Here is a 14198-nt window from a genome sequence, read left to right on the forward strand (position 1 = left end):
ATTAAGCTCGAAAAAATGAAACCATGACACTTGTATGAAAATGGATAGAATGGAGACCATCATGTTCACCAGAATAAACAAGACCAAGAAACATTAACTGAATAAATAACCAAAATAAAGACTGAAATCAAAGTTCCGTGACACAGAAAAGGTAGGTTAGAATGACCAGATAGGACGTTCCATTTGGTTCATACCATGAATATTATAATTCTTTAAAAAAAAAAATACTACTTCTAAACCCGACTTGAAAACAAGACTAGCAGAAACATTATTTGGTAAATAAAGATCTGAATAGCTATAAATAAAATACATAATTGATGAGGCCAGAAAATAATTATTAGTTGAGAACGTATGCTCAAAGGGAATTTTTTTTAAAAAGGAAATAGCTTTTTTTCTCTTCTTTCTCTTGCCCCTTCCTCTTGTCTCATTCCCCCATTAAATCTCACCATGGGAAAAAAAAAAGGAAATTATAATAACAAGGTAAATACCATTAACTTGGTCATAGTTGGCCTTGGTCCTCCTACAAACAAAGGGTCACTCTGCTCGTCTACAGAAGCTGTGTCACTGGAATTCACAGGCTCTTTACTTTCAGGGGTCAGCAATTCTGGTAAATCCAGAAAGCAGATTCCACACTTAAAGGCTGCTGTTTTGACTTTTGGCACTTCCTGAATCCTCTGATACCAAGAGGTGAGGAGTGGGAACTGTTCCAGCTTCTCGGAAAATTTCTTGCAGATCATTACCTGTTTAAAAAAAAAGGATATTTTAGAAATATATACATATATATACATATATATATATGATTTTTATGACAATGTTAATGAAGTATCACATATCACAAAACTCACACATCTCAAAGGTACAATTCAAATGAACATTAGGAAATTCAAGTAACGGTGCAGGTACCACAGTCTGGTTCTAGGACACCATAGCACTGTGACCGTTGGCCGTAAATGTCTGGGCTCACAATTAGTTGCAGGTAGCCAGTGGTCTGTTCTCCAAGTTTATAATGTTGCTTCTTATATAAGTTGATAGAGTCATAAAAAGGATTTGTGCTTTTCCATTCAGCATTATGTCGCCAACATTCACTCACACAGTTAGGCTCATTTGCGCCTTGCTTTCTTTATTAATAGTCATTGTGAAGAGCCACTCTACTGTACTTAACTGGTAATTCAGTAGCTGAGGGACACGGGCACGTATCTAGGTATTGCCTATCAGGAACAGAACTGATATGTTAAAACTCTGCAATTATTCTCTACGGTGAGTGTGCCAACCTACATTCCCATTGTGAAGATTCTAATTCCTTCATGTATATTTTTAATTTCTATTTATTGTTACTGTTTGTGTATGATAGTTATATGACCTACGTGTCTGAGTACAGGCATTTGCTTGTTACCCAGGGCAGATGTGTAGAGGGCAGAGTTTTTCCTTTGCACTGTGGAATCTGGAGATGCGCGCAGGTCATCAGGCTGGTGTGGCTACTCCTTTTTCCACATGGCACATGTTCTCTCTTACTGAGCCACTGTGCTGGCCCAGATCTTCCTCATCTTGCCAACATTTGCCGTTGCCATGATACTCTGGGCGTTGAGTAATTCCTCATTATAATGTTCGTTTTCCTTTCCTTATGATTACTGACGGTGAACACCTTGTAATTATTTGTCATTTGCATATCTTCTATGGTGATGTCTTCTAAGGTTTTAATATTCACTACTGTAATATTGCTGAAGACATTAATTTGTCATCAAACGCAGAGAAACTGAGGTGGTACCTAACAAGATGCTTCACCTCTACTGACTAGCATGGTGATAGAGTAGATGCTGAATGCAGCCAAAGGGGGAAGCCCTCAATTCACCCGGCTACAAATCCTGTGACCTACAAAAGTAATCTGCTAGTACAATAGTGTTATGGGAATAACCAGCAGCTTTTACAAAGTGGATGTAAGGCTCACTCCATGAGATGGAACCTCCACCTGACCTGACATTACTAATGGGACTGAGAACCTGAGACTAGATAAGTCACGGTATTGTTCTGCTAAAGGAACATAGCAATAAAACAACTACCAATGATAAATTGCTATACCCACAGATTAATGCAACCACGAGCCGTCACCAGAGAAGTAGTAGATGGTAATTAGCACAGAGACCCATGACAGGACAGTGGCAGACAGTGGGAGACTCTGGAGCACTCAGCCCTGAACAGGATGTCTTTGGCAAACACTCCCCTCAAGGTTCAGGGATCTATGTAGACAGGAGGTGGAAATATTGTAACAGCCAGAAAGTGTAGGTGACTCCAAGGAGACAGCATTTTCAGAAATGATAGTGCTGAGGCAATTATGAGTCACAGAGTCTGTGAGAAAATATGTGAGATCAGCACAAATTCAAGCCCGTTGTAACCCCAGCACAGACAGAAGGAAGTGAGCACAATATCTCATCCCTAAACAAGATGCTATTCCCTGGAGTGAGTGATGAGAGCTTTTTCAAACAGCCTCCAGGGCAAGTCCTATGACCAGGAATGGCAGGCCAACACAAAGAGGATGCCATAGGTTTTGTGTGCTTTTTGCTTATTGTTTTGTATTGTTATTTTTGGCTTTTTGATCTTTTTATTTGTTTTGATTTTTTTTTTTTTTGACAGAGAGAAATAAAAAATGAAGTTGGGGAGGTAGGATATGGAAAGGTTCAGGAAGAAGTTGGGGGAGGAAAGACTATGGTCAAAATACATTGTATGGAAAAAATTTAAATGCATTAGAATAAACTTATAATAAGGAAATAAACAACTAAACTACAAAGTGGACAAGTTTCTAAATGGATACCTTACCCTAAAAGTTGTATATAAGATTATAATATATATATATATATATATACTAATTATCATATATCACTCGACAATTTTAAGATGGCACCTCTTAGATACATACCTGTTAATATATACCTATTAGAACAACAAAATTCCAAAGCAACACAAGAGAGGGTGAGGGTGTGGAACAACAGAAAGTTCGTGGAAAGGCAGCTTGGCGGTTTCTTACAAAACAAGCTCGCTATACAAACCAGCGATACTGTTATACAGAAAGTTAAACATAGCTTACTCATAATTTACAACTCATAATTTCATCTTGCATATTAATCCTCTCTCTAGTCACCTTCTAAACTGCACACATTTTCATCTAGAAGTCATGGCTAACAATACATCCCATTGTCTCTGGCCTTCATTACATCTGTGAGGGTCTCGACACACTAAGTATAGAATCTGTGAGGGTCTCAGCACACTAAGTATAGAATCTGTGAGGGTCTCAACACACTAAGTACAGAAAGCTAAATGCACAGCTAAAAGCTATATGAAAACCAGATATATTAATATATACTCATAAATATCTCTAACTGTTTAATGGAAAAGACAGTAAGTTGAGCTTTAAACAGATTGGGTAATAATTTAAATTTATCACAATTTTATGCCTATAAAGTGTCCACAGTCATGGTATTTTTAGTAGTGAAGGAAAATTTTTCAGCCCACTAGACAAATACAGAATAGAGTTTACAGTCCCATGGACATGCTTGATGAGTGAAGGAGGATATTTCACTGAAGCAAAAATAAAAAAATAAAATGATAAATATTAAGAATTGAAAAAGGTAGCTATAGCAGTCTCTGCACCCATATTTTATCCATATTATGATTTTGTTTTTCAAGGTTTCCTAGTCAATCATAATCTGAATCAAATGGAAATTTCCAAAAATAAATAATTCATGAGACTTGAGGAAAATGTGTGCTAGTCCTCAATACCTTATAAAATGTATTATTCATTTTGAATTGGATTAAAATTTTTTTTTTAAAAAATGCTATCTATAAGGCATTGTGGGAGCCAAAAAAATGTATAGTTCTTTATAAAATCCATAACTGCCTGGAAATAAATTAGGTTCTAAGAGAATTGAACTTAAAACACAGAAAAATACCTCGACCCTTTCATAAACTCATAACTCCCAAAGAATGAGAACCAAAGATAGTGAGAACACTGAAATGTCAAAGGACATCAGCCTCACATTTCAAAGGGTCAGTGACCATGCAGAGAACAAATAAGCAGATGAACAAGGCAAGAAAATCAGTTCAGGACCCAGACAAGGAAGTAGCCCAAGTACATGAAATGGGTAGTAACTTGGAGAAGAAATGTAAAAACAACAGAGAAAAAAAAATCAGCAAGAGAACTGAGACTCTAAATAAGAACAAACAAATTCTCAAAATGAGAGGATCAATTCATAAAACACATCCTTACAGCCCCCAAAAAACAAAAAACTGCAGAGAACTTCATCAGGGAGTAGGGAGATGATGGTTTAGTGAGTAAAGCACTTGCTACACAAGCAGGAAGATGCAAATTCAGTCCCACAATACCATGTACAACACTGGGCACAGCAGTGTGTGCTTGGAATCCCAGCACTGGGAAGACAAAGACAGTGGATGTTCCTGTCTGACAAGCCAAATTCCACTGAATGTCAGGCTTTTGAGACTGTCTTGAGAAAAGTACAGTGACTGAGGAAGACACCCAATGCCCATACCTAGCCTCTATACTCATACATACATATGCGCATATCTACTCATATGTTCCCAGGAAAACACCACACACACACACACACACACACACACACACACACACACACACACACACACACACCATCCTCCTCCTCACCACCAACAACAAGAAGAAGCAAGACAAGGTAAGAAAACAAATTTCAGGGTTTCAGGGACAGAGGACAAATCAGGACAATGATAAATTCTAATGTATGAATGTGACCAAAGCTTCTAATATTTATAATGAGACCAAACCCAAGAATAAAGATGATAAAAGACTCTAAATATAAATGCATAGAAAACTTATTCAATAAAATTGTAACAGATTTGTTAAACACAGAGAAAGAGACAGACATCAGGCATTTAGAATTCCTTAAGAGTAATGACCTGAAAAGAATTTCTATGTAATAGATCACAGTCAAGATTTCTGAAAATGCAAAGCAAAGAAACAAAGGGGGAAAGTGCCAACTCACAGACAGAGGCAGAAACATCAGAGTCACGAGCAACTCCACAAGCCAGGGAAACATGGAATGATCTATTTCAAGCCCCGAGAGTAAGTAACTGTCAACAAAGACCTCCATAAATAGCAATATTATCTTTTGGAATGGATGGAGATATGAGAACAGTTCAAGAAAAGCACAAATGAAAGCAAATCATGTCAAGCACACCAGCACTGTGTAAGTCTCACTTACACAGAAGGAAAAGGAAGACGAGTTCACACGAGACAGTACAGGACAGAAGAAAGACAGAAGAAAGACGAGTTCACAAGAGACAGTACAGGACAGAAGAAAGACAGAAGAAAGACGAGTTCACACGAGACAGTACAGGACAGAAGAAAGACAGAAGGAAGACGAGTTCACATGAGACAGTACAGGACAGAAGAAAGACAGAAGGAAGACGAGTTCACACGAGACAGTACAGGACAGAAGAAAGACAGAAGGAAGACGAGTTCACACGAGACAGTACAGGACAGAAGAAAGACAGAAGAAAGACGAGTTCACACGAGACAGTACAGGACAGAAGAAAGACAGAAGAAAGACGAGTTCACACGAGACAGTACGGCGACAGCAGATGGAAGAATGAGAAATCAATTGCGTCGAACACAGCAAACAGTCTGAGCAGCAGAGAAGACAACCAAAGGGGACAACCAACTGTGTCACAGGGATAATTCTCACGATGACTTCATGTGCAAATGGATTCACCTACTAAAGAGATGCAGCGTGATTAGATTTAAAAATAGTATATGTTATCTTCTTTTCTTTCTTTTTCCAAGAAACACACTTAGATGGCAAAAATGTCCAAACACCGAGTCAAAGGATGGGACTGGACTGACCACGCAAATGAGCTCTGAGGACTTTACATCTGATGATGTAGCTGTCAAAGCAAAGCTTACAGAGATAGGAAGGACAAATGCATACTAACAAGGGATAAATAGTTCGTCAAGAAGATGTAAGAATCTTAAGTATTTTGGCATTGAATCAGAGTTTCCAGTTTCATGATGAAGAGCACCAATGGGCACTAAGGTCCTGATGTAATGACAGCGGGAGACTTTAACATCCACCTTTATTTAGATAGCTATTCCCAACTAAAATCCCGCAAAGAAACATTAAAGCTCAACTATGCCATAGATAAACTGGTTTCAACAGATACCTATAAAATATTCCATCTAACAAATAGGGAGCACGCACTCTTCCCAGAGGTGCATGGAACCTACCCTTAAATTGATCACATTATAGGTCACAAAGCAAAAGCCCATAAATACAACAATACAGACCACAGTGAAATAAAATTGGAAAGCAACCACAAAAGGAATCGCAGAAACTAGACAAAGAGTTGGAGACTCAACATTACACATCTGAACCAACAGGATCGTTGAGGAAATCTGGAAGATATTAGACATTTTTTAGAATTGAAGAAAATATATCACAATTTGCCAGAATTTCTTGACATTTCCCTACAAGGAAAGCTGACACCTACAAACATGAGAGAAATCTTAGCTCTAATCATCCAACTCAAGGTTTTAGAAAAAGAAGAAGCCAAACTAAAATGCACTAGCTGGCAAGAAGTAATAAGGTAAGGGCAGAGAAAAACGGAATAGAGACTGAAAACACAACATACCGAAACGACCCCATTAATTTCTTTCTTATCCCATTTATCATTTGTATAGAGGAAGGCTACTGACTTGTTGAGTTAACTTTATATCCAGCCACTCTGCTGAAGTTGTTTGTCGGCTGTAGAAGTTCTCTGGGGTACTCTGTAGAATTTGAGGACTTGATTATTTACACTATCATATCATCTGCAAAGAGTGACGCCTTCACTTCTTTGCCAGTTTGTATCCCTTGATCTCCTTTTGTTGTCCTATTGTTCTGGCTAGAACTTCCAGTGCTATATTGAGTAGATATGGGGAGAGTGGGCATCCTTGTCTTATTCCTGATTTTAGTGGGATTGCTTCAAGTATCTCTCCATTTAATTTGATATTGGCTGTTGGTTTGCTGTATTTTGCTTTTACTATGCTTAGGTATGGGCCTTGAATTTCTGATCTCCCCAATGATCTGATCTCTCTTCTTTTAACATGAAGGGGTGTTGTATTTTGTCACATGCTTTTTCAGCATCTAATGAGAGGATCATGTGAGGCTCCCAGGCCTCTTCCATGAGCAAGTACCAGAGCACTGGAAATCAACTGTATAGCTTAGGACCCACTCACTGTGAAGAGTGGAGGAGGTTTGTGGCACACCACTGTCTTAAACCCTTTACAGCTTCTGTTTACCAAAACCTACTTCACTAATCCTTCTGAACTCTAGTCATCCAGACCTTGACTTAGCAAAATCAATCTCATCTTTCATGTCCCAACCTTATGTCCGGGGCTAATTACCCTGACCCTGGCTTAGCTTGACACTCCTAATGCAAATTAATGTCTTAGTTACTGATCACAAACTTGATCCAATGGTCCAGTGTGATTCTAATGGTCTGTACTCACTCCAGCACAAAGGTCTGGCAACATAATCGCTCTAAGAAGTGATGGATACATCACTCAAAACCACTCATGGGAGGAAAATACGAGAAGTAACACTAGGGCTTTGGACAAGGAAAGATGAAGTCCTGAAAAAAGGGTGCAGATTAGGGAAAATACAAAGGAATGAAGGAAAATAGGTTAAATGTCATTAAAACAATGGGCTGTGGATATAGCTCTGATGACAGTGCTTGCCCAGCATACATAAAGTCCTAGCTAGGGTAGAGTCCTTCACTGCATACTGAGGTTTAGTGGTACACACTGGTAGTCCCAGTATTTGAAAGGTAGAGGCAGAAGATCAGAAGTTCAAAATCATCCCCAGCTACATAGGAAATGTGAGATGAGCCCCGGCTGGTGAGTCTGTCTCAAAACCGTGTAATAGAAAAGGATAAGTACATGTTTTCACCTTGTTTCTTGACAACTTTTTTTTTAAACTTTTCTTTCCTTCGAATATGGGTGCCATGGATGGAACACAGTTTGTCTGGCCTGCACAGGCACATGAATTTATCTGCTAAGCCATCTCACTGGCCAGTATTGCTCTATTTTAAACCTAGTGTTCCTTTGCAACATCAGAGCTACTCAGTAATAGTCAAGTTGATATCCTACCTGATTAGAGATGGAAAAATCCAGTCAATTAGAAATACTTCGGCTTTGATTAATCCCAATCAGGTAAATAACATTTAAATTTATCTAAAATGAAATGCAAATCACCTGAGATGAATAGGGCCACCTGGAAGAGCTAAAGTCACCTTCACAGGTGAATCCAATTTGTCTTTTGCTTTCTTGAATTAAAAATCAAATACTCTTATTTTCTCTGTAGCACTTACCATTATTTTATATAAATATTATTTGTTTGTTTACTTGTTCATTTCTTCATTTCCCTAACTAGGAAATTAACTCCAGTGAAGTCTAGGATCTTAACTGCCTTGATCATCACTGTAGCTCCCGATAAACACGCCTTCAATAATGTCTACAAATAATGAGTGCCTCCATGAACTCTTGAGAAATTAGAAATCATGAATACCATGTCTCTCATAATGTATGAACACTCTACAGACTTTTATAGTCATAAAATGGAAGAGTCAAGGATAAATGCACCAAAAATCATTTGACTGGGAAAGACAGACATAGGATATTTAAAATACCAATTAAAGTCTAAACAGTTCCCAATTCTGTCCCTTCCATGCTGTCTAATTCTGAAATAATTTGCTTGTCATTGTTGTGTTATTTCACTTTGGACAACAGAGACAACAAAAGAGTCCTTTAGAAAGTAACAATTTCTCCACACTGTACCAATGCCAATGTACAGATTTTCATTAGAAGTCTAATGATATATAAACAAAATGATATATAAACAGACTAAAATCTTGTATCTGGGTCACAATTAGGGGAAAGGGAACATGCTTGAAATTAGGAAAAATGCAGCTACTAAGAACCAATGGGAAGGCTGCAAAAGCTAGCCTCTTATGTTCGTGAAAGTATATCAGATAGATAGATGGATGGATGGATGGATGGATGGATGGATGGATGGATAGGCAAATACATTTTACTAGGAAAGAAAACGTTACTAGGAAAGAAAACTTTCCATGTGAATTTTCCCAAATCATTGAAAAGCATGCAATCTTACAGAGAAGTATTCGAATAAGAAAAAAACAATTTGATTTGATAATACCCAGTATAACGGTTAGCATTTTAATTGACTATTTTATTATAAAATAAAGCTGGCCAGTTCTTAATTTTTAGCCATTTTTTTCCTCATTGAAATTTATTTTATAAGGATAATTATAATAGCAACTTAAAATTAACAATATCAATTACTAACATTTAGTAACTCAAAATTAACCATAATTTTATTCATTCCTTACATTGATCACACTATAGAGTATGTTAATCAGATTTTCACCACTATGAGAAAGTTACTGAGATGATAAACTTAATAAGACAGAGGTCTATTGACCACACAGTTCCAGAGGCTTCAGTCCATGGTCACGTGAGCCTGTTCTCTTGAACCTGTAGTGCACAGACCGCTGCAGCAGGAAGGTGCAGGGAAGGAGACCTCAGGCGAATAAAGACGCACGCGGAACAGAAAGAAAGGCCACGAGGCTGCACCGGCTAAGGCGCACAGCCATCGCTACAGCTTCCTTCCAATGGCTCCCACCTAAGAGCTCCCTCCTCCCGTACGTTACAGGCCGGGGCCCGGGCCTCTGACACACGCACCTTTGGAGGAAAGACAACCAAGAGCTTAGGAACAGTCTCCACTTCACAGACAGGCGAGTGGCTGAGAACCAAGCGCAAACCCAAGCCATTTAACAAACTGAACCTCATAGTGACATAGACTACAGACAGATCCTTACCAAAAAGTGGTGAACACAGGGCAGAAGCACGATGTCTGCCAGAGTGAAGTACAGCCCTTCTGCAAACACGTGCTCCAGAGGCGGGAGCTCAGAAGCCGTTGCTTTCCTGATGTGAGAAGGCTCCCTGTTGGTAGCTTCTGCATCTTCCTGCACCGTGAGCTTGGAGAAGGCCACCTTCAGCTCTAGACTCTTGGACGAACCAGCCACATCTTTGGGTGTCTTGTGTGCACGCACCTTGGTCTTCGCTTTTCCCTTACCAGAGGGAGGCTCACTGCTAGACGCCTTTTGTTGCTTCAGCTTCTGTCGTCGGAGTTTGTCATCATTGTGTACTCTGACTGGCTCGCTGAGCTTTCTCTCGAGCTCTAGTATTTCTTCAGGGATGGTTGGGGGATCGTCAGAGGACTCTTGGAGAAAATTCTCAACAGCCAAAGGGATGGTGAGTTCACATAGCCTGGTCCACTGACTAACCTACAAAACAAACAAGATGTGAGCAATTCTCCCCTCTCAACACATCTTCAGGAAAATTAGCTACTGCTGGAAAGTAAGACTGCCTCAAATAATTTAAGGAGTGGGCTAAAGCATCCTTGGGTGCTCAGATTCTGTGCCAGATGAGAAAACAGATTACAATGTTAGGAAAATGCAGCTCCTGTGTTCCTGCATACTCACTGAATAAGTCATCACCCCGGTCCACAGGCTTTATGATATGGCCCCAGGTCTGTGAGGTTGAAGAAGTAGAACCTGGTGGTTTAAGTAAGAATGAACCCTTTTGGCTCATATATTTGAATACTTGATCCCCAGATGCTGTAACTGGGAAGGCTTAGGAGGCTTGGCCTTGTTGGAGGAGGTGTGGCATTGTGGCAGTTTTGAGATTCCAAAGGACTCCAGCTATTCCCTGTGAGTTCTCTGCCTCATGGTCATGTCTCAAGATGTAAGCTTTCAGCTACTAATTCAGAACCATGCCACCAAGACACCCCCAAGGCCTTTAAAACTCCTCAGGGCTTACAAGGCCCTACTCCTTGAGCTCTTCTCTATTTATGAACATTTCTTTAAAAAGGTCCTCAATATAGTGGAGGAAAGACATTATTTCAAATCATGTATCTAAACTTCATAAAGCACATTTTACATTCTCTTTAGTATTACCCTGTAGTGATGTCATGCAAAGGACTCAACTATCCAACAGTTACCAATGGCAAGGTAAAATCGTGTTGGAGTAAATGATATTCCTTGAAGCTTTAAACAGCAGGAGGCCTTATACTTACTTCAGCACAGGCCTTCAAGCAAGTCTTTTTAAAACCCAGAAGTTCCAAAATTTCTTTTCTCGAGGGCTCGGCTTCATAGGATTTTTGGATTATGTGTCTCAGGACAACAGCAAGACCTGCTCTACAAAAAGTGTCAGGCTGGTTGACCACGGCGGGCAGACAACAGCTCTGGACTATCGGAGGGAGGGCCTGCTTTGAGAGAACCTGTGCCTCCACGTCCTGGGGCAGGGCCTCTTTTAGGAATGAAGTGTCTGCACCTTCTTCAGTAGGGACTAGGTAAACGTTAAAGACCTTGCATTCACAGTACGACAGTAAAAACAAAGTTACAGATGTGTGGAGAGGAAAGATGCACCCTTCTATTTGGTGAGAGTACTCCAGGTACAGAGATTCCACAGCGTTTTCCTTAATGCCTTTCATTTTCTGTTGTCATTGGATCACCTAGAACAAGAATCAATATGGTTAGAGGCCTTCAAAAGGAATAGTTTATAAGCTAAAATATATTTTAAAAAAATCAGTAAGAATTTATACGTAAGAATTTTTACCTCAGGGCTGAATAATGGATTTCAAAAGAAAACTTTCCCCATGCTGCACGAGTACATACGTTTAGGGATGGTTTTAAGACGAGCAGCCTTGGCACTGTGTAGTAGGAAGTGAGTACTCCTTTACACCCACTTCCCAGGCCATCATTTCACACCCTTTCCACTGATTCTGAGTCACCACTTCTAATGGCCTCTGTCCCTCCTTCCTGGCAACTGTTGAAAACAAGATTCTGCCACCTAGCACATGTCCTGTAGTATCTTTCCATCTTACTGAAATAAATGCCCGGTCTTCTGCAGTGCCCTACCTTGATTTAATCCTTCTGTTTCCTGAGTTTATCTTAATCTTTTTCTCATTGCTTACTGCATCCTCAAAGGCGAATTAAGACTTGCTAGAATTCTAACTGCGGTCCAACTTTACACTCGTTTCCAGAGCACAGAACACTGCCTCCAGGTACTTAATAATACTGTCTACTTTTTATATTACAGAACCCATCTATACACTCCCTTTACACTGCCTTCTATATTTTAATTGACTGCACAACGCTTAGTGCTACTATAATACATACACTATTCTTTAGCAACTACCAGAATGTTCTGTAAGAGAATGTGGTTAACGGCAATGCTTAAAATAGAGCCTACTAAACACTTGTATGTAAAAAGTATTTGCTGAATAAATGCATGGACAAGCTATCTTGAGGTCAAACGATTTCCTTAAGGCGTTTGTCAATTAGGAGCTTATACTTTTTGAGTCCCTGGTCCAGTTACCCACATTCTAGTCCATAAACCACAATTCAGAATCGGACACTAGATGGCACTCTTTAAAAGCATTTAGAAGTAGGGACTAGAGAGAGGGTGTGGTGGAGAAAAAAATGTTGGTCTGTGTTGTGTGTGTGTATGTGCGTGTGTGAGTGTGTGTGTGTATGTGTGTGTGTCTGCATATAAGCTATAAGCTTATTGTGAATACTCACAAATGTTAAGTGCCAACAAAATAATAGAAATAGCTGCCCATGGTGAAATCTGAGAAATTAATGAGCTGTCTAAGAGAAAATGAGAAGTATACATGACTCTCCTTGGAGATCAAAAATGTTGGTCAATAACTGGAATTTAAAAGCATTATTTTCCCTGGGCAATATCGCCCCAATACTCACTAATGTAATTATTACTAATCATGTAATAAACCTGTACAAATATAGTGAGGGCTTTGGTTTGCCCTCTGTTTTTAGGAGTAGAACAGTTTTAGCTCAAAGTTTACAAGTAGCAAGAGAAATTCCTTTCCCCCTTCTTCTTCTGTTTTGACAATTTCCTGGTTATATCTATACTTTAATGAATTGACACCCCGGAGTCAAGTCCAGGGTTGCCAAGGGTTCTGGAGAACAGCAATGCTTCAGTTTTGTTACTCAGATCTTCAAGGATATTTTTATTTTAAATGGTTATATTAAATCATAGGTATAAATAATCATAGGTAAAGACATTTGGCTATTTGCATTTTTATAGAATAAATATAGCTTGGTTTTGACAAAGCATTTTACATAAGACAAGAGAAATCAGTTTTTTTAAAAACCTGAAATCTTTTTTAAAAAACAAAGCTGCTGGAGTTGGTGGCATACGCCTTAAATCCCAGTACTTGGGAAGCAGAGGCAGACAGATCTCTGTGACAGAAAGAATCATGATGAAAAGAAGAGAGGGTGCAGAGAAAGAGAGAGAGAGATAGAGAGGAGATTATAAATAAACATACTTTTTTGATAGAATTTTAAAAAGCAATTTGAATGTTTTGTGCTCAAAGTTCAAGTCAGGATATTTCCCAACTGGATATTATACAATAAATTATGATTTATATGATAGAGCAAATATGTTATGCAACAAAATATTACTGAGTATTTTGTTTTATTTTACATTAAAGATTATTAGCCAACCATGGTGGCTCACTCCTTTAATCAAAGCATTCAATGCAACAGGATCTCTGTGGGTTCAAGGCCAGTCTGGTCTACATAGTGAGTTCAAGACAGCCAAGCCTGCAGAGAGAACCTGTTGCAAAAAACCAAAATATTAACTGAATCTAAAGGAATCTATTTTGAAAACACTCAGAAATTTTTCCAGAACAAATAATCCTATTTGCCCTCTATAATGGAGGCAGGAGAACCAGGAGTTTAAAGTCATCTTAAAATACATAGTTTGAGGCCAACCTATGTTAATGAGAATGTCTCAAAACTCCATAATTTAGAAAATATTAATAAGGTCAGAATATACTCTAAATTAAAGCACCTTTTATTGTAGTAGGAACAATCATATCAAAGTAAAAATAATCAGAAAGTATGTTATTAAAACATTTTCAGTACAGATGTCAACAAGTTCACTGCATGAGATGATTCAGGATGGGTGCGACTGGAGGCCATCCAACCATGCAAACAAGGAAGCAAAGACATCATTACTGATATTCAGACAAATTAGGAACCCTAACTACTGGAGTGCCTACATACATGTCTAG

General features: G+C 38.9%; 1 protein-coding gene across 13 annotated transcripts in view; it reads right to left on the bottom strand.

Annotated features, from left to right (window-relative positions):
- Window positions 1-14198, bottom strand: part of Gstcd (glutathione S-transferase, C-terminal domain containing) — a 94980-nt gene that overhangs the window by 74687 nt on the left and 6095 nt on the right. For 11 of the 13 annotated variants that reach the window (NM_001395013.1, NM_001395012.1, NM_001395011.1 and 8 more), the window contains 3 exons: window positions 11175-11612; window positions 9916-10383; window positions 489-740 (listed from right to left, as the gene is read on the bottom strand). In NM_001395013.1, coding sequence (NP_001381942.1) covers window positions 489-740; window positions 9916-10383; window positions 11175-11591 — 1137 coding nt within the window. In that variant the 5' untranslated portion in view covers window positions 11592-11612. Of the gene's footprint in view, window positions 1-488; window positions 741-5024; window positions 5853-9915; window positions 10384-11174; window positions 11613-14198 lie in introns of those variants that run through there. The other 2 variants (XM_063281962.1, XM_039102461.2) reach the window with 2 other exon arrangements.

The sequence above is a fragment of the Rattus norvegicus genome, chromosome 2, assembly GCF_036323735.1.
Source record: "Rattus norvegicus strain BN/NHsdMcwi chromosome 2, GRCr8, whole genome shotgun sequence".
NCBI classification, from domain to species: Eukaryota; Metazoa; Chordata; class Mammalia; order Rodentia; family Muridae; genus Rattus; species Rattus norvegicus.